General features: G+C 44.4%; 8 protein-coding genes across 8 annotated transcripts; 2 read left to right on the plus strand and 6 right to left on the minus strand.

The window, feature by feature from the left end:
* Positions 1–1,791: 1,791 nt before the first annotated feature.
* LOC137231733 (histone H2B type 1-L) lies at positions 1,792–5,147 on the minus strand. The gene has a single exon (XM_067752313.1). The coding sequence runs from the start codon at positions 4,774–4,776 to the stop codon at positions 4,396–4,398; it is 381 nt and encodes a 126-aa protein (XP_067608414.1). The 5' UTR covers positions 4,777–5,147; the 3' UTR covers positions 1,792–4,395.
* Positions 4,661–7,179, plus strand: LOC137231728 (histone H2A type 1-like). Its single transcript, XM_067752308.1, has one exon. The coding sequence runs from the start codon at positions 5,095–5,097 to the stop codon at positions 5,485–5,487; it is 393 nt and encodes a 130-aa protein (XP_067608409.1). The 5' UTR covers positions 4,661–5,094; the 3' UTR covers positions 5,488–7,179.
* On the minus strand, positions 6,227–7,011 carry H1-5 (H1.5 linker histone, cluster member). The gene has a single exon (XM_067752300.1). It carries the CDS (start codon positions 6,962–6,964, stop codon positions 6,284–6,286), a length of 681 nt encoding a protein of 226 aa, XP_067608401.1. The 5' UTR covers positions 6,965–7,011; the 3' UTR covers positions 6,227–6,283.
* A 2,164-nt stretch (positions 7,180–9,343) lies between the features above and the next one.
* Positions 9,344–9,754, minus strand: LOC137231724 (histone H3.1). Its single transcript, XM_067752303.1, has one exon. The coding sequence runs from the start codon at positions 9,752–9,754 to the stop codon at positions 9,344–9,346; it is 411 nt and encodes a 136-aa protein (XP_067608404.1).
* Positions 9,755–10,787: 1,033 nt separating this feature from the next.
* On the minus strand, positions 10,788–11,122 carry H4C13 (H4 clustered histone 13). The gene has a single exon (XM_067752317.1). The coding sequence runs from the start codon at positions 11,116–11,118 to the stop codon at positions 10,807–10,809; it is 312 nt and encodes a 103-aa protein (XP_067608418.1). The 5' UTR covers positions 11,119–11,122; the 3' UTR covers positions 10,788–10,806.
* A 5,281-nt stretch (positions 11,123–16,403) lies between these two features.
* Positions 16,404–16,935, minus strand: LOC137231726 (histone H3.1). Its single transcript, XM_067752305.1, has one exon. The coding sequence runs from the start codon at positions 16,851–16,853 to the stop codon at positions 16,443–16,445; it is 411 nt and encodes a 136-aa protein (XP_067608406.1). The 5' UTR covers positions 16,854–16,935; the 3' UTR covers positions 16,404–16,442.
* Positions 16,936–17,684: 749 nt separating this feature from the next.
* H2AC17 (H2A clustered histone 17) lies at positions 17,685–18,398 on the minus strand. Its single transcript, XM_067752310.1, has one exon. The coding sequence runs from the start codon at positions 18,349–18,351 to the stop codon at positions 17,959–17,961; it is 393 nt and encodes a 130-aa protein (XP_067608411.1). The 5' UTR covers positions 18,352–18,398; the 3' UTR covers positions 17,685–17,958.
* Positions 18,399–18,645: 247 nt separating this feature from the next.
* H2BC17 (H2B clustered histone 17) lies at positions 18,646–19,107 on the plus strand. Its single transcript, XM_067752315.1, has one exon. The coding sequence runs from the start codon at positions 18,666–18,668 to the stop codon at positions 19,044–19,046; it is 381 nt and encodes a 126-aa protein (XP_067608416.1). The 5' UTR covers positions 18,646–18,665; the 3' UTR covers positions 19,047–19,107.
* Positions 19,108–22,486: the final 3,379 nt, after the last annotated feature.

Consider the following 22,486-nt stretch of genomic DNA (forward strand, 5'->3'; position numbering starts at 1 on the left):
CAATACTGAATAAAATAAGCAATGTCATAAACCAGTAAATGGCAAAATGGCACTATTGTTATATTTTATACTTCTATATAAATTATAGATCTATATATGTTATATAAATATATAAATTATATATTATAGCATTAATATAACACTACTTATATATAATTGTATATATAAAATGTAATATAATTAATATTTATTATTATCACATCAAACTGTATTTAATATTAACTGCTGTAGCAATTTGGAGGGAGTAATATTATTCTGGAATGTGGCAATCTGGGAAAGTTTCTTGGAAGAGGTATAACAAGATTTGACCTTGAAAGAAAAGATCGCTAAGGTTTCAGTTGGTATATTATCAACTAAATATGTTGGGTAACACATTGTTCCAAAATTGAACAGCTTAAAACAGCAAACATTTATTACCTCATAGATTTTCTTAGGGTCAGGAACCTGGGAGCAGCTTAGGTGGTAGTCCGATTCAAGATCTCTCACAAAGCTGCAGTCAGGTCATCTAAACTTTAGATTCTAAAGACTTGACTGGGACTGGAGCTTCTAAAGTCCAAGAAAAAGCTTGTTTATAATGCTGTTGGCTGGAGGCCTCAGTACGTCACCATGTGGATATCTCTATAAGGTTACTCATGACAAGGGCTGGCTTCCTTCCTCTGGAACAAGTGATCCAAGAGAGTGGGAGTTATCAAGATGGAAGTCTCTTATCGAATCTTGAAAGTGACATACCATTACTTCTGTCATATCCTGTTGACCATAATGCTGGAGCAATGTGGGAAGGGCACAAGTATTAGAAGGTAGGGGTCACTGGGTGCCATCTTAGGGGCTACTTCCCACAGTGGGCACAGAAGAGTGTGCCTCTCAATCCTCACAGCCATCAGCATTAGCTGGGGAATTTCAAATACCCCAGATGTCCAGGCCCCTCCTCTGATAAATTGAATCAGAATCTCTAGGGGCAAAGCTCTGCAGTAATATATTTTTTCAAAGTTCTACCAGCAAGTTTGATGCATGATTAAAATTGGGAACCACTGAACACAAGAGGAGTGAGAAACTAGGAACGTAAAAGTGAGAGTGGCCATTTGATTATTACCTAGTTACATGGATAATGTACCATGAGAAGAAATATGCGAGATTTCGCTCTCGTGGCTTGAGACAAGGGTGGAAATAAGGCCAGAAAAAACAAAAGAAGTTGGAGAAAGGTTAAGATTCAGGAGTGGACACATGTATTAAAAGGTGGGTATGGGTTTGATGTTTGAAAGAACATTATTTGTCAGTGGCTCTTGTTTGTGTGGTCCCTGGTGACCCCCAACTGGAAACAGATTCAAAATCAGTGATTCTTCCACAGGAATTTGCTCAGTTCAGGAGGCTTTGGAGAAGAGGACTATTCTGGAACAAAAAGTAACTGTTGGGAGTAAAAGGCCTGGAGTTCCTATATCTGTAAGGAAGGGCCTGATGCCCTGACTTGGCCTGGTAGTCCTCTCTGACCTCTCTGAGAGGTTTCAGCAAAGAAGTAAAATGACACTTCCACACAGAGCACCATGCCCGTTGTCCTTTTGAAGTCCAGGATCAGGGGTCAAAATGAGTCACAGCTGGGCTTCCCTGGTGGCGCAGTGGTTGAGAGTCCGCCTGCCGATGCAGGGGACACGGGTTCGTGCCCCGGTCTGGGAAGATCCCACATGCCGCGGAGCGGCTGGGCCCGTGAGCCATGGCCGCTGAGCCTGTGCGTCCGGAGCCTGTGCTCCGCAACGGGAGAGGCCACAACAGTGAGAGGCCCGCGTACCGCAAAAAAAAAAAAAAAAAAAAAAAGAGTCACAGCTGATCACCCAAAACCTACAGCTTTCTGCAGCTACTAAGAATTTGAAACATATAAGAATGAAACCAAAGCCATTGTACTGTCATATAAGGTCCTACACATTCTGGAAGGCCCCATTCCCGGCACCGTTTCCCACCTCCAGCTATTTTGCCACTTCAGTCCCAGTCACATTGGCCACCTGCTGTCCCTTGTCTAACACCAGGTATTTCCCCCTTACCCCACATATACATTCGGGGTCTCTTGTTCCTGCTTCCTTCTGCCTAGAAGAATCTTCCCCAGTGGCCCACTCCCTCGTCTCTTCATCTTTGTTAAAATTTCACCTTCTTGATCAGCATTCTGTGATTATGTTATTTAAAATGGAAGATAACAAAACCATTCTTTATCTCCCTTTTCTGCTTTGTTTTCCTCCCAAATGTTTAATGTTCATTATCTTCTGACACTCTTTTTTTGTTGTTGTTTTTGTTATGTGCGTGTCTGTTCCCACATTAGAAAATAAACTGTATCTGTGCGTGACTTCCTTTCTGTTTAGTTCATTGATATATTTCTGGCACCTAGAAGAGTTTATGGGACATAATATGTGCTCAACAAATATTTATTGAAAGAAAAAATGAACTAGAAAACACTGTACGGGCTGAACTTTGAGATTCAGTTTGATAAATGAAGATGACCTTAAGCCTTTCAAATGCCAAATACATGTATAAGATTCCTTTTTAATATATACAAAATATGTGCATAATAATTCTTAGACATTCACAAAGCAGTCTCACTGATCTTCACAATAGTCATGTGACTAGGAATTGCTGTTATGCCCAGTTTACAGATAGGGAAACTGTGTTTCAGAGAAGCCAAAATCTTGGCCTCTTAAAGTAAGTGGCAAACGTTTTAGGAATTGGTCTCCTAATTTCAAGTGTAGGTCCCATAGGCCAATCATAACAGTGGACACAGGTAATGTTGATTAAAAATGAATTATAAGGGAATTCTCTGGTGGTCCAGTGGTTAAGACTCTGTGCTTCCAATGCAGTGGTCGGATATCTAGATCCCACAGGCCATGGCACGCACCGCCCCAAAAAAATTGTAAAATAAAATGCTAAATACCTAGAGAATACTCTAGAAATAAATCACACTTCCTAGGTCTAATGGAGATAAAGGCATAAAGATATAGGAAAGACTGGGAGGTCCTGGTTTGCATATAGACAGGGTGTATGTGTGTGGGAGAGGTTGAAATAAAAAAGAAAAAAACTGGAGAAACTTCAAGAAGGTAAAACAATGCAAGTTGGAATAATCAGAGAGGCGATTAGATTTGAAATTGGCTTTGCAGGACAGGACAGACAGGATTTAGATGGTAGAGGAACTGGGGCTTAACAGAAACAGAATGGAGAACGGCTATATGGTACATTTCAGGAAATAACTATCTTTCTAGGCCTGATATTAGTCATGTCTTCACTACATCAATAACAATTCTAATTTCATATTCACTGTTAATTGATGTAGTAAAGAAATGAACTAATATTAAACTCCATAAATATTCTGCATATTTCTAGTGACCTTTTTGAGGCTACAGGGAAGGCAATCACTGGTTTTTGTCTACAGTTTTGGCTTAACTCTCCTTTGTTCCTGAGCTCATAAGTTCAGCCCCAATTTTGTGCTTTCTATCCCAGAAGCCCAAGGCCTCCTGTCCTTTAATGGGAAAAGATTGAATAATATCTAGAAAAACAGTAAAGATGTTGGGTTTTACCATCTTAATATCTGATAGTCTGTAGCATGCTTGGGACTTACATTTCCACACTGATTTTTGAGAATGCCTAATTAGCTCTGAAATATGGGCCTAAACACCGGGAGATTGCGCTTCCCCCTTGGAGAAAAATGCCATCCTTCAGGTCTCAAAGATTGCCTTTTCATTTAGAGTTTCTCCCTTATTACAAGGGGAAAAAAGGTAAAGAGGAAACAGAGTGAGATGAAATGTGGAACTGACTCAGTAAAGAAACTGATACTCTAAATTCTTTTTCCCAATTAAAAAATTTGACCATGTAAAAATAATAGTGAACAGAAATGCCATTCCCCAAAACTTAAGAATGCAGCAGGATCAAATTACATGAAAAATCTAAAGGGGACACTACCTGCTTGTTTTCCTTTAATCCATTTTTTGGGGTGATATTTATAAAGCATGGTGAGGGTCAGGGCATGGAATGGCAAGTGTACAACTGCTGAAAAATGACGTAAGATAAGTAAACGTTCAGTTAAAGAGCATTTGAAATTTGCTAGCCACTAGCTTAAAGATTGATCCTCAGAGTAAAGCTGAGCTGGACAGTAAGTGAAATAAGCACAATAAAATTCGTTTTGGGTGATGGCTGTAACATGTACAACTTGTTATCAAGATCATCTTATTTGAAATGCCACAAACCCAAAATCTAATTTGTTGCACAAATTAAGCAGCATTTACTAAAGGCTTCAGATTAATATTGCTTTTGTCTACCTCTAAAGCTGTTTAAACTAAGTGCCAGTTCTCTTTGGAAAGCGTGGATGGCTCTGAAAAGAGCCTTTGGATATGACGGAACCTGATCAACTGCTTTGCAGCCAGTGGCTCACTTGGAGCTGGTGTACTTGGTGACAGCCTTGGTGCCCTCAGACACGGCGTGCTTGGCCAGCTCGCCGGGCAGCAGCAAGCGCACGGCCGTCTGGATCTCCCTGGAGGTGATAGTCGAGCGCTTGTTGTAATGCGCCAGGCGCGACGCCTCGCCCGCGATGCGCTCGAAGATGTCGTTAACGAACGAGTTCATGATGCCCATGGCCTTGGACGAGATGCCGGTGTCCGGGTGGACCTGCTTCAGCACTTTGTACACGTATACGGAGTAGCTCTCCTTGCGGCTGCGCTTGCGCTTCTTGCCGTCTTTCTTCTGAGCCTTGGTCACCGCCTTCTTGGAGCCTTTCTTCGGGGCAGGAGCGGACTTGGCAAGCTCAGGCATGGTGAAGTGGCGTTAACAAAATCCTCGAGAAACAAAGAGTGAGCAATGGGCGAGGCGAGTCCGTTTCACTTACAACTGCATATTCAAATGACACTTAGTAAAGTTCTATGTCTGATTGGCGAACACTGCTAATGACGTCATTATCAACTTTGTCCAATCAGAACGCGCATTTAAAGGACGGACACGTCTCTTTTAAAACGGAATTACTACTTTACCCAATGGAATAGCTTCTTTTTCGCGCCCAGCTGCAGCTATAAAATGTGCGATTTTCTTCTTTCACCTTAGTTGCTTCTGGTGTAGGCTTTAAAATACTGCATTATGTCTGGACGTGGCAAGCAAGGCGGCAAAGTTCGCGCCAAGGCCAAGACTCGCTCTTCTCGCGCCGGTCTCCAGTTTCCCGTGGGCCGAGTGCACCGCCTGCTCCGCAAGGGCAACTACGCTGAGCGTGTCGGGGCCGGCGCACCGGTGTACTTGGCGGCGGTGTTGGAGTACCTGACGGCCGAGATCCTGGAGCTGGCGGGCAATGCGGCCCGCGACAACAAGAAGACTCGCATCATCCCGCGCCACCTGCAGCTGGCCATCCGCAACGACGAGGAGCTCAACAAGCTGCTAGGCAAAGTCACCATCGCTCAGGGCGGCGTCCTGCCCAACATCCAGGCGGTGCTGCTACCCAAGAAGACCGAGAGCCACCACAAGGCCAAGGGCAAGTAAGGCCTCAAGAGCAACGCCTTCGAAACCAAAGGCTCTTTTCAGAGCCACCTACTTTTTCTGCGGAGGAGCTGGGACAGTAGTTTCATTTAATTCCATTGTCATTATTGCCTGGGGAAAAGAAATTACTTCATGTAATTAGTTTGGCAAGCAGTTTGAGCCACTTTTCGGACTCCTAGTCATGTCTTCGGAATGTCAGGAAGATATCAAGAGCTTTGGTAAGGAATTGAGTGCAGTGTCAAGACGCAAAATCAAAGTATCTTTAAGGGCCCCTGAGGACAATCAAAACACTTTCTCGGCTTATTTGCGGTATAACTCGACCTCTGCCAGTGCTAAAGTTATGCTCTGTGCCTTGATTCCTGCAATAACAAAAATAGATGTGTGCAGTGAATTAGGTGGTGCATAAACCGGAATAAAAACGTCTACCATTTGAACAGAAACAGTTGACCTATCTGAACGTGACGCGGGCTTTTTAACTTTAAAAAGTTCTTTGTAGCTAAACACCCAGGAACCAAAATGTCTTAAAATGGTCAACTCACATTTAACATGTTTGTGGACAATTTTGCAGGTTCCTGGATACAGGTCAAATTTTCTAACTTTGTTGTGTTTTAAAAAGAGTATGTTTTTCGCTTTGAGTTCCAAGCAGGAGGAAAGGTGAAAACGTTTAGTGGAAGTAGAGGGCAAGCAACTTTTTCTTGGCGGGCGGCTGAGAATTGTTACTCAGTGCACAGCTGTTTTCAGAGATCTCTGGGTGGCTCTGAAAAGAGCCTTTGGGGTTTGCGTCTTAAGCGCCAACTTCCTACTTCTTTTTGGGAGCCGCCTTCTTTGCCTTTGCAGCTTTGGGTTTTGCTGCCTTAGGCTTGGCAGCTTTGGGTTTCGCCGCTTTTGGCTTCACTGCCTTAGGCTTAGCGGGGCTTTTGGCAGCCTTCTTCGGCTTTGCCGCGGCTTTGGTTTTCTTGGGACTCTTGGCCACCTTTTTGACGCCAGCGGCTGCGGGCTTCTTCGCCTTCTTGGGAGTCTTCTTCACTGCTTTCTTTGCTCCCGCAGCCTTCTTGGGCTTCTTAGGGGTGGCCCCTGCGGGTTTTTTCGCTTTAGCAGCCCCCGCCTTCTTGGCCTTCGGCTTGGCTTCCCCAGTGGGCGCCTTCCTATTGAGCTTAAAGGAGCCGGAAGCACCCGTGCCCTTGGTCTGCACAAGGGTACCCTTGCTCACCAGGCTCTTGAGACCTAGCTTGATTCGACTGTTGTTCTTCTCCACGTCGTAGCCGCCAGCTGCCAGGGTCTTCTTGAGCGCTGCCAAAGAAAGGCCATTGCGCTCTTTGGAGGCGGCCACAGCCTTAGTGATCAGCTCAGAAACTGGGGGCCCGGTCGCCTTGCGCTTAGCCGCGCCACCGCTCGCGGACTTCTTGGTAGACTTCTTCTTGGCAGGAGATTTCTCCACCGGCGCCGGGGCAGCCGTCTCAGCAGGAGCGGTTTCCGACATGGCGACGGAAGAAACTGCTAGAAGAAGAGAGATTCAAAACCCAAAGAGCAAGTTTTGCAATGCTACCTTGCTCGGGCCCGGGGCTTATATAAGCCGGTGCTGCCCTGTGATTGGTGGAGCGTCCGATCCACCGCCCTCAGGCAGCCGGCTCTCGTGGTTGGACTCCCAAATTGTGTTTGTTAGTCCCAAAATTTGATTAAATGCTAAAAACAGTGGTACAGAATTTGACTCTTTGAAGCTCCAAAGGAGGAAAACAGCCTCCATGTTCACATACTTGTTTGTGTTTTTATGAATCACGCGCAATTAATGAAAGATATTTTTAAAAATCCCTTCAGCTTTTCATATGTGTCCATCAGGCGTAAGGCATCGAGCTAGTTAGTTGCATTGTTGCAATAAATTTTTACTAAGTACCAAGTGAACGTTTTTTAAAAGGTTTTGTCCCTAAGTTCGGCCTTTGATTTTTGCAAGAGGAAAGACACTAGGTTCCGTGGTTTTGCCATAAACTTTGTTTCAAACTGCGGCAAGTAACACAGGCGCAGGACAGCTGGTTGCCTACAGCTCCAAATTAACCATATAGATCTTACTTTAAAAACCGGTTCTGCCTCCCAAGGAGTTTCCACGTGCCATTGTCTTTAGAGAATGGGATTTTGCCGCTAGGAAAAGTTCTGTTGCCAAAGGGACTTCTTCCAGGAGGAATAGAAATTGCTTTGGCTACAGGATCCAATGACCTTCATTCAAACAAATTTGGTTTGTTTTTGATTGAGATGCTTTCTCTCTTTAATTCCTAAGCGAATCCAATAAAATAAGAACAAAGAAAAATGCTTAACCCCAATAATGTATTTTAGAAAAAACCCTGAAACCTGCTAAAAATTATTCAAGGGCTTCCAGTAGCCCTCGAAAGCGCAAACTGTTTAGATGGCATGGGACTTTGTCCCTCTTTCACGGTGCTTTTCCCAATGCTCTCAAACTCCTTACCTCCATCAACATTTAACAAATTACACGGTCAAAACACCCTCTTTTGTAGGACATCAGTGTGGATATTTTTGTGTGTTTAAGTGAAGATAGACCTGTATCTTCCAGTGAAATAATTGGCCACTGACTGTAAGTGTGGACTGGCTCTTAAGGGACTGGAGGTTATAGAAGTTTAAGAGAATTCAGGAAAACATTAACATCCAAGGGAACTGAGGCAATGACCAGGAAGTGGAATGGAGGATGAAGTTTGCTATTTATTGGGAGGTGGGAGGGGGAGGCATGGACAGGATTTTGTGGCTGGATGGGGTGATGATTAGGATCTCTCATGCAATCAACAGTTCTCCCCTGTGAAAAACGGTAGGCCAATACACTTCATCTCTTCAGGAGCTCCTGGAGTTGAAACTATAGCCTACTATGGCCAAATCTAGACAGTGGCCTATTTTTGAATGGTCGTCGAGCTGAGTTTTTCTATTTTTAAATTGTATTTTTAAAAAACTGTGACAGACTATATGTTGCCTGCAAAACCTAAAATATTTACTATTTGGCTCTTTTGCTGTTTTGTATTCCTTCTCACAGACACAGTTCATGGTGTGTTGCTACAGGCCTGCCTTTCAGAACTATGCAAATCGAGACCTAAAAAGGAGATCTTAACAAGAAAATGTTCCAACCAAGTATTTCCCACTTTTTCAATCACAAAACTTTCAGAAAATTTGGGAAGAGGTTGGGGGAAGTCATGCTTTACAGGAGAGAAGCATAATAAAGAGAGCTAACATTCATTGAGCATTTAACTGCCAGGAACGAATCTAAGCATGCCGTACAAACCAATTCGTCTGCTACATTTTACAGCTGTTCTAGGTGAGTCCCAGAGAGATGAGTAATTTGGCAGATTATACAGCTAGTAGTAAATGGCAGCTGTGAGGCTTTAACCTCGACCAGTATTTCTTTCTGCAACAGGAAGGCAAGAGGCACATTTTCTGAAGTCAAGGAGCTAGGGTACTGGGCAAAAACAAACAAAAAAACCCTTCATTTGCCATTTACACAATTATCCACAGAAACCAATAAACTTTCGCAAGGTATGGGCCAGTTTTCCTTCAGTCCCTTCGTGTAGCCAAAGGCTTAATGGTTGTATCACTTTAAGTATGCTTCCCCAGAAACAGCTCAATAGGCTGACTAAGATCACAGAATACAGTAACCTCCGTCTGCAGCTTAATCTCCAAATATGCAGCACTGAAGTGACACAGCAACAATTGAGCCCACAACAGCTATTTCATCAAAACTCTCCTGTCATTTTTCTTTTGGGGATAACATGTATCCTCTAGAATGAACAGTTCCTTTTTGGTGACAGTTGAGGGGCTCTGAAAAGAGCCTTTTCAGATGAGGTATATATAATAGGAGGCGGTGTAAGATTTAAGCCCTTTCCCCGCGGATGCGACGGGCGAGCTGGATGTCCTTGGGCATGATGGTGACGCGCTTGGCGTGGATGGCACACAAGTTGGTGTCCTCGAAGAGACCCACCAGGTAGGCCTCGCACGCCTCCTGCAGCGCCATCACGGCCGAGCTCTGGAAGCGCAGGTCGGTCTTGAAGTCCTGCGCGATCTCGCGCACCAGGCGCTGGAACGGTAGCTTGCGGATCAGCAGCTCCGTGGACTTCTGATAGCGGCGGATCTCGCGCAGGGCCACCGTGCCGGGCCGGTAGCGGTGCGGCTTCTTCACGCCGCCCGTGGCCGGCGCGCTCTTGCGAGCCGCCTTAGTGGCCAGCTGCTTGCGCGGCGCCTTGCCGCCTGTGGACTTGCGAGCGGTCTGCTTTGTGCGAGCCATGCACAAGCAGCGCCAATTACTTTAACGGTAGTAACAGGACCCAGTCGTCCCAATATATATAGGGACCCTCGCGTCTTGATTGGACAATAGACTGCTGCCTCCCTCGCCTGCCCCGCCCTTCCCCGCCCACAGAATTGGTTCTAGGCTTATTCCTCAAAGAAAAGGAAGCCTTTTCCCGCTTCTACTTCGGTCATTAGGATAATGTACAGAGGAGGTATCTTATTGGCTTTAAAAGACTGCGAGATGGGCTTCCCTGGTGGCGCGGTGGTTGGGGGTCCGCCTGCCGATGCGGGGGGCGCGGGTTCGTGCCCCGGTCCGGGAGGGTCCCGCGGGCCGTGGCCGCTGGGCCTGCGCTTCCTGAGCCTGTGCTCCGCGGTGGGAGAGGCCGCGGCGTTGAGAGGCCCGCTGTACCGCCAAAAAAAAAAAAGATTGCAGGATGCATCAAAATTCTTAAGGTGCTATCTAGAGAATCTCAAAGTGCCTTGCACTATTTTAAATACAGTACAAGATGTCATGATTGGGTTCTTGACAAAAATAGTTTACTGAATAACATAAAAGGGAACCAACCAGCTTATGATAAACGGAGGCATTGAAAGTCGAAATCCAGCCATGTTCTATGTCAGTGGTCTCAAACTTCAGCGTGCTTAAGAACCTCTCAGCTTATTAAAACGAGGGTCGGCCAACTTTTTCTGCAAAAAAGGTATGATAGTATTTTAGGCATTACTCGCTATACTGTATTATTACTTTGCCCTTGACGTGGGAGTGCGAGCGCAGTCGACATAGGTTAGATGAGCCCGAGCTTACACTAAACCTCTGTAAAAACTGGCAACGCAGCTGAGTTTTCAGAGAATTTGCCACTGTAGGTGGAAAGGCTGACGAGGGCTTGGGGACTGCGACAACGCGCAACTTAAGCTCAACTTCAAATTTTTAGCCCCCCCAACCCAACTACTCCCAAATACTTAGAGTGCACATTAATGCCTACAGCTCTTTAACAGATTTCGTGGGTGGCCCTAAAAAGGGCCTTTAAGCGACGTTATGATGCCTTTGGAACTCTAACCGCCAAAGCCGTACAGAGTGCGTCCCTGGCGCTTGAGCGCGTAGACTACGTCCATAGCAGTGACAGTCTTGCGCTTGGCGTGCTCAGTGTACGTAACAGCATCCCGGATCACATTCTCCAGAAACACCTTTAGCACCCCACGGGTCTCCTCATAGATGAGGCCGGAGATGCGCTTCACCCCGCCACGCCGAGCTAGGCGTCGGATAGCCGGCTTAGTAATGCCCTGGATGTTATCACGCAGAACCTTGCGGTGGCGCTTAGCACCTCCTTTCCCGAGGCCCTTCCCACCCTTACCGCGACCAGACATCTCACCAATTCTAATCAAACACGATGCTCCAATTCGCAAAGGCGGTGTTTTATATAGTGGTATATCGGACCTGGTTGGGAACCGCTCAAGCCAGCTGCGTCTCTTCAGGGAGGTTCCAGACCCGAAGCCCCGCCCACGTTTTCAGCAAACTGGAAAGGGCGGTGCTTAAACTACTTGGTCAGAACCGGCGCCTAATGAAAATCCCTCAGCCTAATTTCTACATTGTGTTGCGCTCGCCCGCCCCTGGAAGACCTTTCTTTTGGTTTGGTCAGGGCTTGCTGTCCGTTTTGTTTTGTTTTGTTTTGTTTTCTGCCATCTCTTAGCGACTTGTGGCTGCTGGAATGAATGGCGCATCTCAAGAGCGATGATTGTAGGCATTTGGGAGCTTTTGTGAAACCTCGTGGCTGGCCGCCTGATTATAGATAGCGTCCAGGTGGGGTTTTTTGTCGTTCTCAGCGTCGGTGCTCTCCCCTTTTCCTTACTCATCCTATCACCTTACTTTCCCTTCCCTCACTGGCTGCCACATTTTGCGGGGTAGTACTGGCTTTTTCAAATTTTCTTCATCTCACTTAGAAACACTTCAGGAAGCTGTTTGAGGAAGGTAATCTTTTACCTGTAGTTTCCTTTGATGAGTCCATGAACAAGTAAAAATGCCTCTCAGGGATTACCGCCCTGCCCCCTCCCCCCCTCGCTTCTCTCCTTTGTTGAACTGAGAAATCAAGTGCACCCAAAAACTCCATGCCTTTAATTGACAAATACAGTTGCCTTGCCAATGCTTTGCCCTGGAAATATTTATATTCACATCTATGTGTCCCAAAGGTGTGATTCTCTTTGTTAAAATAATTTGTTAAGTCTCTTCTCCGACCTTCATGGAGGAAACAAACTGCAGATTTCTCAGCTTAAAAAGTTTGAGTCTTTTAATAACCTATAATGGAAAAGAATCTGGAAAAGATAGATATCTGTATGTACATAGATATATAGGTATATTTGAATCACCTTGTTGTACACCTGAAACTTACATAAAATTGTAAATCAAATATAATTCAATTAAAAAATTGAGTTTGAGAATGTTATTTAAATTAAGTACTGTTCAAATGCTTCCTTTTTGTCTTTCTCAGCAAATAATAATGATATTGCCTGATAAATTCTTGTTGAATAATTGGGATAAATATTTAGGAGTTGTTTGTTTGTTTCTCACATTAGGAGAGCTATTCTTTTCTGAGAGAAATGTTGGCAATGCTTTACAGTCCATAGAATTCCTTTCCCCTTCAATCAGCTGAATAAATGAGGTAGGTATACTTGCCTTTCCAATGTTCTGAGGGTTGCTACTGATTCACACTTGTCTGGTTGACAATTCTTAATGTTCTTAGTTCCAAGTGTTGGGCTCAATCCTTTTCATTATTACTGTATTTTCAATTTGATGTGCCACACGTTTATTTTCTTGACACTTGACTTTGTTTTCTCTGTTTTGATTAAACCTTTGGAATTAGCTGGTAGATTGTGTTTATATCTCTTACTTTTCTTTTTGTTTTTAATTTTTTTCTCTTTTATTGTTCTTTAGTTGTTCTTCGTTCAAAATTAGTTTACTGACTAGTAACTAGTACCTTTCCTAATTCTCATTTCTCCTGTCCCCAAACACACACACACACTAATCCAAAACACCACTAGCCATTTGGAGTCTTTTCAACTCCATGAACTTAACCTCTCAAATCTTTCCTTCCATTCCATACAGTCTTATTTCTCCACATAGATTGGCCTTTTACCAAGTCAGAACCTTAATTTGCAAAAACCTTTAAGAAACCCCTTACTTTCTCCTGAAACTCTCTCAAAACCTAAATGTATTCTCTAATATACACAGCTTTTCATGCCTAACACTCCCTCCTTGTTTTGTATAATGTCCTACCTTGTTTCCAAAATTTTATAATACCATGGTCTTTATAGTTCCTTCTAAGTGTCTCCTAATGTAGCTAGTTATCATGCCTGAAATATATCAGACAATAGCTGCCAGAAACTCTGATTCCCTTTCATTCACATCAACTTACTAGCATCTGCAGGGTTGGATACTGAGAAGACAAGAATCAAAATGAAGGTGTGGGTCCTTTGGGGTAGGGGTCCTCTACTGCCTCGCCCTCTTGGGTTTACAACAGGGACAGAAGCTAAGAACACAGTTCCTAAGCTTCTAATCTTTAAAAACAGACTGGTTTCAATAGACTGAATGTTTCTGTTCCCCCAGAATTCATATATTGAAACCTAATCTCTAATGTGAGGGTATTGGGTATTTGGAGGTAGGGTTATTGGGAGGTGCTTAGGTCATAAGTGGAGGGCCCTCATGAATGCGATTAGTGCCTCTATAAAAGAGACCCCATTGTCTCTTCCACACTGAGAAAATAGCCATCTATGAATTAGGAAGTAGGCTCTTACCAGACACTGAATCTGACAGTACCTTGATCTTGGACTTCCCAGTCTCCGGAACTGTGAGAAATACATTTCTATTGTTTATAAGACATCTAGTCTATGGTATTCTGTTACAGCAGCCTGAGCAGACTAAGACACTGGTACTCTGCAAGTCATGCTTTAAAATAGTACTCAGATTTTTTGCCTTTGGTTTTGGTGGTTATTCTGGATTTGCTTGTTTGTTTGTTGTTGTTGTTGTTTGTTTTTTAAAATAAAGCTAGAAAATGCTGTTGGAGATCCTGGCACAGGTGTGCCCAGGTATGGACTGATTCTTGGGTTCAGCTTTTATTTTTGCCATTTATTTGTTTCTTGATCTCAGAAGAAAGAGAGAATTTCTTTTTATGTGCCCACTATATTTTATTTATTCCCTTGTATTAGACCAGTGAAGTCTGTCAGATAACTCCTAACTCTTCTTGTTTTTTCCCTTGCATCTGTTATTTATTATTGTGTAGTGAATTACCAGAAAAGTTAGTAGCTTAAAACAACAAATGTATTTTCTCACACAGTTTCTGAAGGTCAGGAATCAGAGAGTAGTTTAGTTGGGTGGTTCAGGTTCAGGGTCTCCCAAGAAGTGAAAAATCAAGCTGTCAGCAGAGGCTGCAGTTACATGAGGTTTGACTGGGCCTGAGATGGCTCACTCACACGGCTGTTGGTAGTTGCCCACTGACTGTTGGAGAATGCATCAGCTTCTTATCGTGCCGGCGTCTCCACAGGGCTGCCTGAATATCTTCTCAACATGGCGGCTGGGGCTCCCCCACCCCATCCCCAGCAAGTGACCTGAGAGAGAGCAAGCAGGAAACAAGCACCTTTTATGACTTAGTCTCCAAAGTACTTATTGTCACTTTGGCTTTATGCCACACCAGTCTCTAAATCCAGCTCACATTCAAGGGGAGAAGAATTAGATGCCTTTTTTTTTTTTCTTGGCCGCGCTGGGCGGCTTGCGGGATCTTATTTCCCCAACCAGGGATCGAACCCACACCCTCATCAGTGAAAGTGTGGACTCCTAATCGCTGGACCGCCAGGGAATTCCCTAGTTTCCATTTTTTGAAGGGAAGATTATCAAAGAATTTTTGGATATTTCCTAAAACCACCTTTTCTACAATCAAATTTAGGCGTCAAATAGAACATGTCCTCATTGACCCATAGTACACTTCTGAGATCTTAAGTTCAGATCTCAAAAGACTCCCAAATCCCAGCAGATGTCCTTGCTGAGGAGAACTTCTGCTTTTCCACTTAAAAGAAATCAGGCTTTTCTGCCCAGTTCTTTCTTTCTTTTTTTTTTTTTTAAACGATTTCTCCTCCTTTATTTTCCTAGTCATTGGAGGCGTACCCAGATCTCATCCCCTTTCAGGGTTTGTTGAAAGAATCCCAAACAGATTTCCTGGCTTTGTCCTCCCAATACTTGGCTACCTTTAGAAAAGACAGACTTTTCTAGAGCTAGTGAAGGATTAATATGTGCCTCATCTAAACCTGGGGAGCTATTACCAAGTTCACATATGAAAAGACATGTGAAAATACTTTGGAAACTATAAAGCTTTATATAATTGTTGTCATCAGTATTATATCTACTCCCCATAGAATTCAAAAAGAATCTGTGATGAAATGTGTAATGCAGAAGGTGGGAAGCACTCAGCGACTGAGGCTATCTTGTGTCTACAAGGTTGCTTATCAGCAATACATTCATTCAACTAGAGTTTAATGAGCACCTGCCCGTGTCAGGCTTTTTCTATTCTGGAGAAACAACAGTGAACACGAAAAAATCTTTGGCCTTATATGTATATGGTGAGAAAAAAGGGGCAAAATTCGACTTTTAAAACAGGTTCACACAGAGTTGGGAGACTACGCTCCTGGAGCTAGTATTTCATACTTGTAAGTGTGACCTCATTTAAGGGATAAGGAGACACGGGGAAGTCCACACGTGGTGTGGGGGGTATTACTGTCCCAAACGGGCTCACTGTGGCTTCTGCCTCAGGGAAGTCACCAGATGTTGATGGCATGCACGGTACCTGTGGATTGCTCCTCGTGCACATCTGCATTAGGAGGCTCCTGAAAGCTATCAAATAAAAAAGTTAATTTGTTAATTTTACAGTACCGAATCTTGGAATGGGTGTGAAGGAGAGTAAACAGTTCAGAGCTTTATCCCGTAGGGTTACCAGGTGGTACTACTAAACAGCTAGAAATGCAATTCTCATGAGAACAAAAATGCTTAGTTTGAACACCCTGTAGCTTCAGCCAGATTCATTCTTTCCTTTTGGAGTTGTATAAAAGAAACTAAATTAGTACATTAGAAGTCTGCCCCCTATTGTTAGATCCCGGGCAAACCACCAACATTGTCTGGCTTAATCGAGATGTACTCTGCCCCTCCTGGGACCCTGAACAGTTCAAATCAATAATTGATTAGGGCATGCAAAGTGCTTGTCCTTCCATGCACTGCCAATACATCACAGAACAGTCAGCCAGAACTCCGCACCCCGACTATATCCGAAGTGGGGGAGGGATTGGCTAGTATTTATGCTCTGAATCCCAGTTTACTTGGTTGAGAGTTCTTTTGTTGACTGATTCCTTCTAGTGAAATCTTTTTTTACTCAGGGTCCAGGTGACCTTATTGCTGGAGACACTGTTGCCCTTATAAGCTGCTATTCAGTAAGTCCTTTTAGATAGCTAACAAAACGAACACGGCATGTGTAGCCTTGCCAAGTATTCTGTATACCCATTTTGCATGACAAAAATTAGTTGCTGAAAGAAACCCTTCTCCATTTTCTAAATACCCACCCTAGTATAACAGCTACTCTCAATGAGAACAGAAGTGGCTCTTAAAAGAGCCTTTGGAAAAAAAGCAAATGCGCCCAGGGCGGATTAGAAAGGACCGTTTATGCCCTCTCCCCACGGATGCGGCGCGCAAGCTGGATGTCCTTGGGCATAATAGTGACACGCTTAGCATGGATAGCACACAAGTTGGTGTCCTCGAAGAGACCCACCAGGTAGGCCTCGCACGCCTCCTGCAGCGCCATCACAGCCGAACTCTGGAAGCGCAGGTCAGTCTTGAAGTCCTGCGCGATCTCGCGCACCAGGCGCTGGAACGGCAGCTTGCGGATCAGCAGCTCCGTAGACTTCTGGTAGCGGCGGATCTCGCGCAGGGCCACCGTGCCGGGCCGGTAGCGGTGCGGCTTCTTCACGCCGCCCGTGGCCGGCGCGCTCTTGCGGGCCGCCTTGGTGGCCAGCTGCTTACGTGGCGCCTTGCCGCCGGTGGATTTGCGAGCTGTCTGCTTGGTCCTAGCCATGCTTCTGTGCTAATGCCGCGAGAGAAGCAACTGAGCGCTTCCAGGACCAGACTTTATACAGATGATCCGATCCTGATTGGCCAGAACTTTGCGGGAGTAACCTGATTGGCTTTTAATTCAATCCTCATTTGGTTTTTACCGCCTCTGAAAAGTTTTGTTGTCCATACTATTTTGTGATTTCTATTTTCGCAGGAAAGAATTATGGTCGTACTCCATCCTGAGTTTATGGTTTTCGACCAAAATGTTAAGACTCCAGTAAAAAAGGAGTCTGGTTCAGAATTTGTGGAAGTCAGCGCCTAAACTGTCCTAAAAGAAATGCATTTTTTCATTGGAGACTTTTTTCCTTTTCAGATAATGTAGGGAGAAATTACAGCAAAATAATGTATTTGTTAGTCTCTCTAAATAGTAGTTACATTTCATAATTGCATCAGGATCTATTTTTAATGAGTGTACCAAGACCTAAAATAAAGTTTCAGAATAGACTCTGGCACACCGGCCTCCTGAACACAGAACTTTGCCTAGCGTGGTGTGGGGAAGGGGGAGCTTGATGTGTGCTTGACTAAATACTAGTAAATGACTGTGACTTCATTAATTGATTTTGATGCAATCAAATGGCTGATTGGACTTTAATATGTAAACTGTGTACTTAAGCAGGCCTGGAGTAATGATACATTTACATTGATCAGTGATTAGGTGTTTTCCTGTAAATAGGGGTAGCTCTGAAAGGAGCTTTCGAGTAGGGGCAGTTTTAGTTAACTAATGGACCATCGGGTTTTAACGATAAAGACCCAGAAACAAGACAAAATTGGTTTAATATTTAACATTTGCTGGAACAAATAATCACCGGAAATGTGTTCCTGGGGAGGGGACAATAAATGCGGCCGCTTTCATGGTTTTACAAGAGTAAACTGCAAACTAGTTTTTACCAGATGAGTTAACGCATGCTCGGTCAAATCAATAGGACTACATATTTCAACGTACAGTACTGTAAACTTAGCCAGGGATTCGTGATAGGTTTCAGGACAGTGTTCAGTTCTTCCACATAAGTTGTGGGTGGCTCTGAAAAGAGCCTTTGTTCTTAGAGATTGGAGTATTAATTCAGATCTTACTTGCCCTTGGCCTTGTGGTGGCTCTCAGTCTTCTTGGGCAGCAGCACGGCTTGGATATTGGGCAGGACGCCGCCCTGAGCGATGGTGACTTTGCCTAGCAGCTTGTTGAGCTCCTCGTCGTTACGGATGGCCAGCTGCAGGTGGCGCGGGATGATGCGCGTCTTCTTATTGTCGCGGGCCGCGTTGCCCGCCAGCTCCAGGATCTCGGCCGTCAGGTACTCCAGCACCGCGGCCAGATACACCGGCGCGCCGGCCCCGACCCGCTCGGCGTAGTTGCCTTTGCGGAGCAGGCGGTGCACTCGGCCTACGGGAAACTGGAGCCCGGCCCGCGAGGAGCGAGTCTTGGCCTTGGCGCGAGCTTTGCCGCCTTGCTTGCCACGTCCAGACATAGTGCAAAGCTTATGCACCTACACCAAAAAAGACTAAAGAGAAAGAAAAACCCACAACTTATAACCGCAGCTGCGCGCGAAAAAGAAGCTATTCCATTGGCCAGAGTTGCTGTCCCATTTTAAACAAGACAAATGCAGTTCCTAATAATGCGTGTTCTGATTGGACAATATTGAAATCACGTCATCACTAATATTCGCCAATCCGACGAAGAACTTTACTAAACCTTATTTGCATATGGATTTGTAAATAAAAAGGACTCGACCGATTCACTATTCTCTCTTTACTTCTCGGGAATCTTGTCATTTTTTTCATCATGCCTGAGTCGGCTAAATCCGCCCCGGCTCCGAAGAAGGGGTCCAAGAAAGCGGTGACCAAGGCCCAGAAGAAAGATGGCAAGAAGCGCAAGCGCAGCCGCAAGGAGAGCTACTCTATCTACGTGTACAAAGTGCTGAAGCAGGTCCACCCGGACACCGGCATCTCGTCCAAGGCCATGGGCATCATGAACTCGTTTGTCAACGACATTTTCGAGCGCATCGCGGGTGAGTCGTCGCGCCTGGCGCATTACAACAAGCGTTCGACCATCACCTCCAGGGAGATCCAGACGGCCGTGCGCCTGCTGCTGCCCGGCGAGCTGGCCAAGCACGCCGTGTCCGAGGGCACTAAGGCCGTCACCAAGTACACCAGCTCCAAGTGAGCCAGCCCGCTGCCACACATGACCCAAAGGCTCTTTTCAGAGCCACCTACACTTTCAGAGAAATAGCTGGTGCACTTGCCTGTAGTCTAGTTTCTCTCGGGAGAGTAGGGGGTTGGTTTGGGAGCGGAAAACGGGGTAAAAACTTAAAAAGCCCTCCGTAAACATTCTAGTATACGCATTTATGCAGTGTCATGCAAATTTAGTGTGGATTCTTTGGCGTCCTTTGAAAAAGATTTTCAGTTTTGCCCTCAGCTGCAATAGCCAAAATTTCGCTTTTGTTTACACTTTTTCAACGCAAGGAACGCTCCCCGTCTCTGATTGGGCAGAAGCACTATTTGAAAAGCCCGCCGTGGGCTGCAATTGGCCAAATAGTCTGCCATCAGGGTTGTGCGTTTTGAAGAGATTTTCTCCAAAGTAAAAGGATGACTTGCTTTATCTGCGGAAATGCACCGGGCTCTGGAGCCAAGAGCCATAAAGCTGACAATTAACGGTACTGTGTTCTGCAGTCGGATCCTGGGCGAAATTAACCTCTCGGTGTCTATCTCTCATCCACTACAGAATGGGTACGGTAACATTAGACCTGCCTATCCTACGGAGATCTTAGGGTGAGTTGAAGTGATTTATGTCAAAGTGCAACGGGAATATTAAAGGTCAGGGACGTTCCTTAAGGAGAAAAGTTTGAACAAGGAACCCAGCAATTTGGGAAAGCCGCGTTCTTCCAATGTTTAATCGATGTGCCGGAAGGAGATATGCCAGGACTCGCTAGGCTGGGGGAGTAGTTATCTGGCAGTGACTTTAGAGTCCGCGATTTAAAATCCCGCGATAGAAGTCAGAGAACTCAGTATTTAAGAGAAGGGCGTACTTACTTAACGCATGGGCTAACTAGGAATATTAGGGAATGGAGTCTCAAGGCATGATCGAAAGTCCTTCAATTCCCCCCTCCCCTGCACCTTTCAACAATGCCTAAATTCTTTTTTTTTGCAGTTGGAAGCATTAACATTTTCCTCTACCCTGTCATCCCCTCTCACCAGTAAATGACTGCTATTGTAAATCTTTTTTTCCCCCATTAACAGCAAAATAAGCCCCTACTACCACATCCCCCCTCCAGGCTGTAACATTTCCTCTCTTTCCCTATTGTCACTTTCCTTAAAGTTGTAGGTATAGATCCTATGTCAGACGAACAGTCTTGTCCCTGTCACAGACAACAAGCCTCCAGGAATTCATGCCGACAGGTCAATGGGTCTGCAAAATATACGGGTTTGTCATTCACTCCTCTAAGATGAGATTCTTCTTCCAGTCCCTGCGCCCCTGTCATTAGGTCTTGGGAGTTGGCGACAAAACCCACCGACAAGCTACCCTACTTGGTGGAGAGCAGTCCCCTAATTTCATCCTGAACTCATCAGCATCATATTCATCCCCTCTTTCTATTATTTGCTTTTTCCGAGATTTTTTTCTTCCACTGTTAAGAGATCAGAGGGATAATTACCTTCAGAGTGGGTGAAATAAGAAGTATTGCCCTCTTCTGCCATCTTGTGGCAAGAAAACAGAAGGACCGATCCAAGGTGTCGTGTTTTCCAGATCCAGCTGAAATGCTTCCTAACTTCAACTTTTTACTAACAGTGAGTTAGGATGAGTAGAGTGATCATTTCTGTCTCCCTTTAACCGCCGGATTTGTTAGTCACTTCAAGAGTCACTTGTGCGCATGTGAGAGAGGGAGAGAGGTATTGTTTTGTGCTCTGGTCAGAGCTGTGGAAATAAAAAGGAATAAAATTTTAAAAAAGAAATCAAAATATTATGCACCCTAAAATAAATAAAAAATAATAGGGTCCTGCTCACCCTAGTTCTGGTCCTCAAAGTAATAAATACTTGAATGTTTTCTGTAAACCTAAACACCTGACAGAACAATGATACCCTGATTTTTGCTAGACTGCTCTTTGAAGATGTGTCAGGACTTGTCAGGATAATAATTACCATGTGAGTTGCAATTTTTCCACCATGAACAGGCCAACGTGCACGTGGTAACCTCAGTCATTTTGCAGCTCCCCCCTCCAACACACACCATTTTAAATACTTGTGTGTGTGTGTGTTTTCCTCAAAGTCTGACTCTTGACCTCTTTGCAGGTAGACTTTTTTTTTCCTTTCCAAACGTTTCTGTCTCTTAGTCCTGCTTTGACAGTTTCTACTGCCTAAGTCCAAACAAACATCCTATTAAAATGCTTGTATTAGTTTGCTAGCACTGCCACAACAAAATACCACACACTGGGTGTCTTAAACAACAAAAATTTATTTTCTCACAGTTCTGGAGGCTAGAAGTCCAAGGTTAAGGTGTCGGCAGGACTGGTTTCCCTCCTTGGCTTGCAGCTGGCTGTCTTGCTGTGTCCTCACATACTCTTTTTTCTGTGTGTCTGCACCCCTGGAGTCTTTTCCTTTTCTTATAAAGATACCAGGGCTTTCGGATTAGGACCCTACCCTAATGATCTCATTTAACTTTAATTACCTCTTTAAAGGCCCTATCTCCAAATATAGTTACTTTGGGGTTAGGGCTCAAAACAAAGGAATTTTGAGGGAACACGATTGAGTCCATTTTGGCATTTAGGCCATTTTTTCCATGCTTTGATCCCAACTTTCTATTCCAAATTGTCTTTCATAAAATGTTTACATTTAGCTTTAACTGCAGCTAAAGAGACAGTTGTGATATACCCTAAACCAGAGGTTAAAAGTCAAATGCTCATGGGGGCCTAGCAGATAAAAGCAAAACTGGCTACAAGGTGCTCTTTGCTATTTTTCTTGAAGTACAAAGACTTCTGACACTGTATTTCACCTTCCCAGTTTTAGTAGCATATTTCACTGTTCTCTTAATACTACCCTACGAACAACCACAGCACAAGGATGTTGATAAATGCCAACTCACACTTGGAAACTAAGGGGACCAGTGGGAACTGCAGAAAACTGAAGGCTGCAGAGCCTATACACTATGATTTCACTTGACTGTTGCCTCGTGGGGCTGCAGGCTCAGGGTCAGTGAGTCTTTCAATTTTTTCAAGAGGATTTGCATTTTAATAAGGAATACTTCAAATTTTCCAAATTGGCAATTGTCAACAAAAAAATTAATCGGTCAATCTAAGAAAGAAATGGAAACTTTTATTCAAGCCAAATTGCGGCTGATAACCCAGGAACAGTCTCTCAGAAAGTTCTGAGAGACTGTTCCACCCGTTAAAGATCAAAGCACAGTTAAGTTTTTGAGACTGAGACCTGTACATACAATGACGTGTTATTGACAGTTTACACAATCCAGATCTATGCCTACAAATCAAGTAGTGGGTCAGGGCCATCATGGCCCCTTATGAGATTACGACGGAAGGTTATCTCCTAAGGAATAGTGACCCTGATGAGATTAATAAGGAATGTTATCTCCTAGGGAGATCTGGTTAATACAGATG

The sequence above is a fragment of the Pseudorca crassidens genome, chromosome 10 (assembly GCF_039906515.1).
Source record: "Pseudorca crassidens isolate mPseCra1 chromosome 10, mPseCra1.hap1, whole genome shotgun sequence".
Lineage (NCBI taxonomy): Eukaryota > Metazoa > Chordata > Mammalia > Artiodactyla > Delphinidae > Pseudorca > Pseudorca crassidens.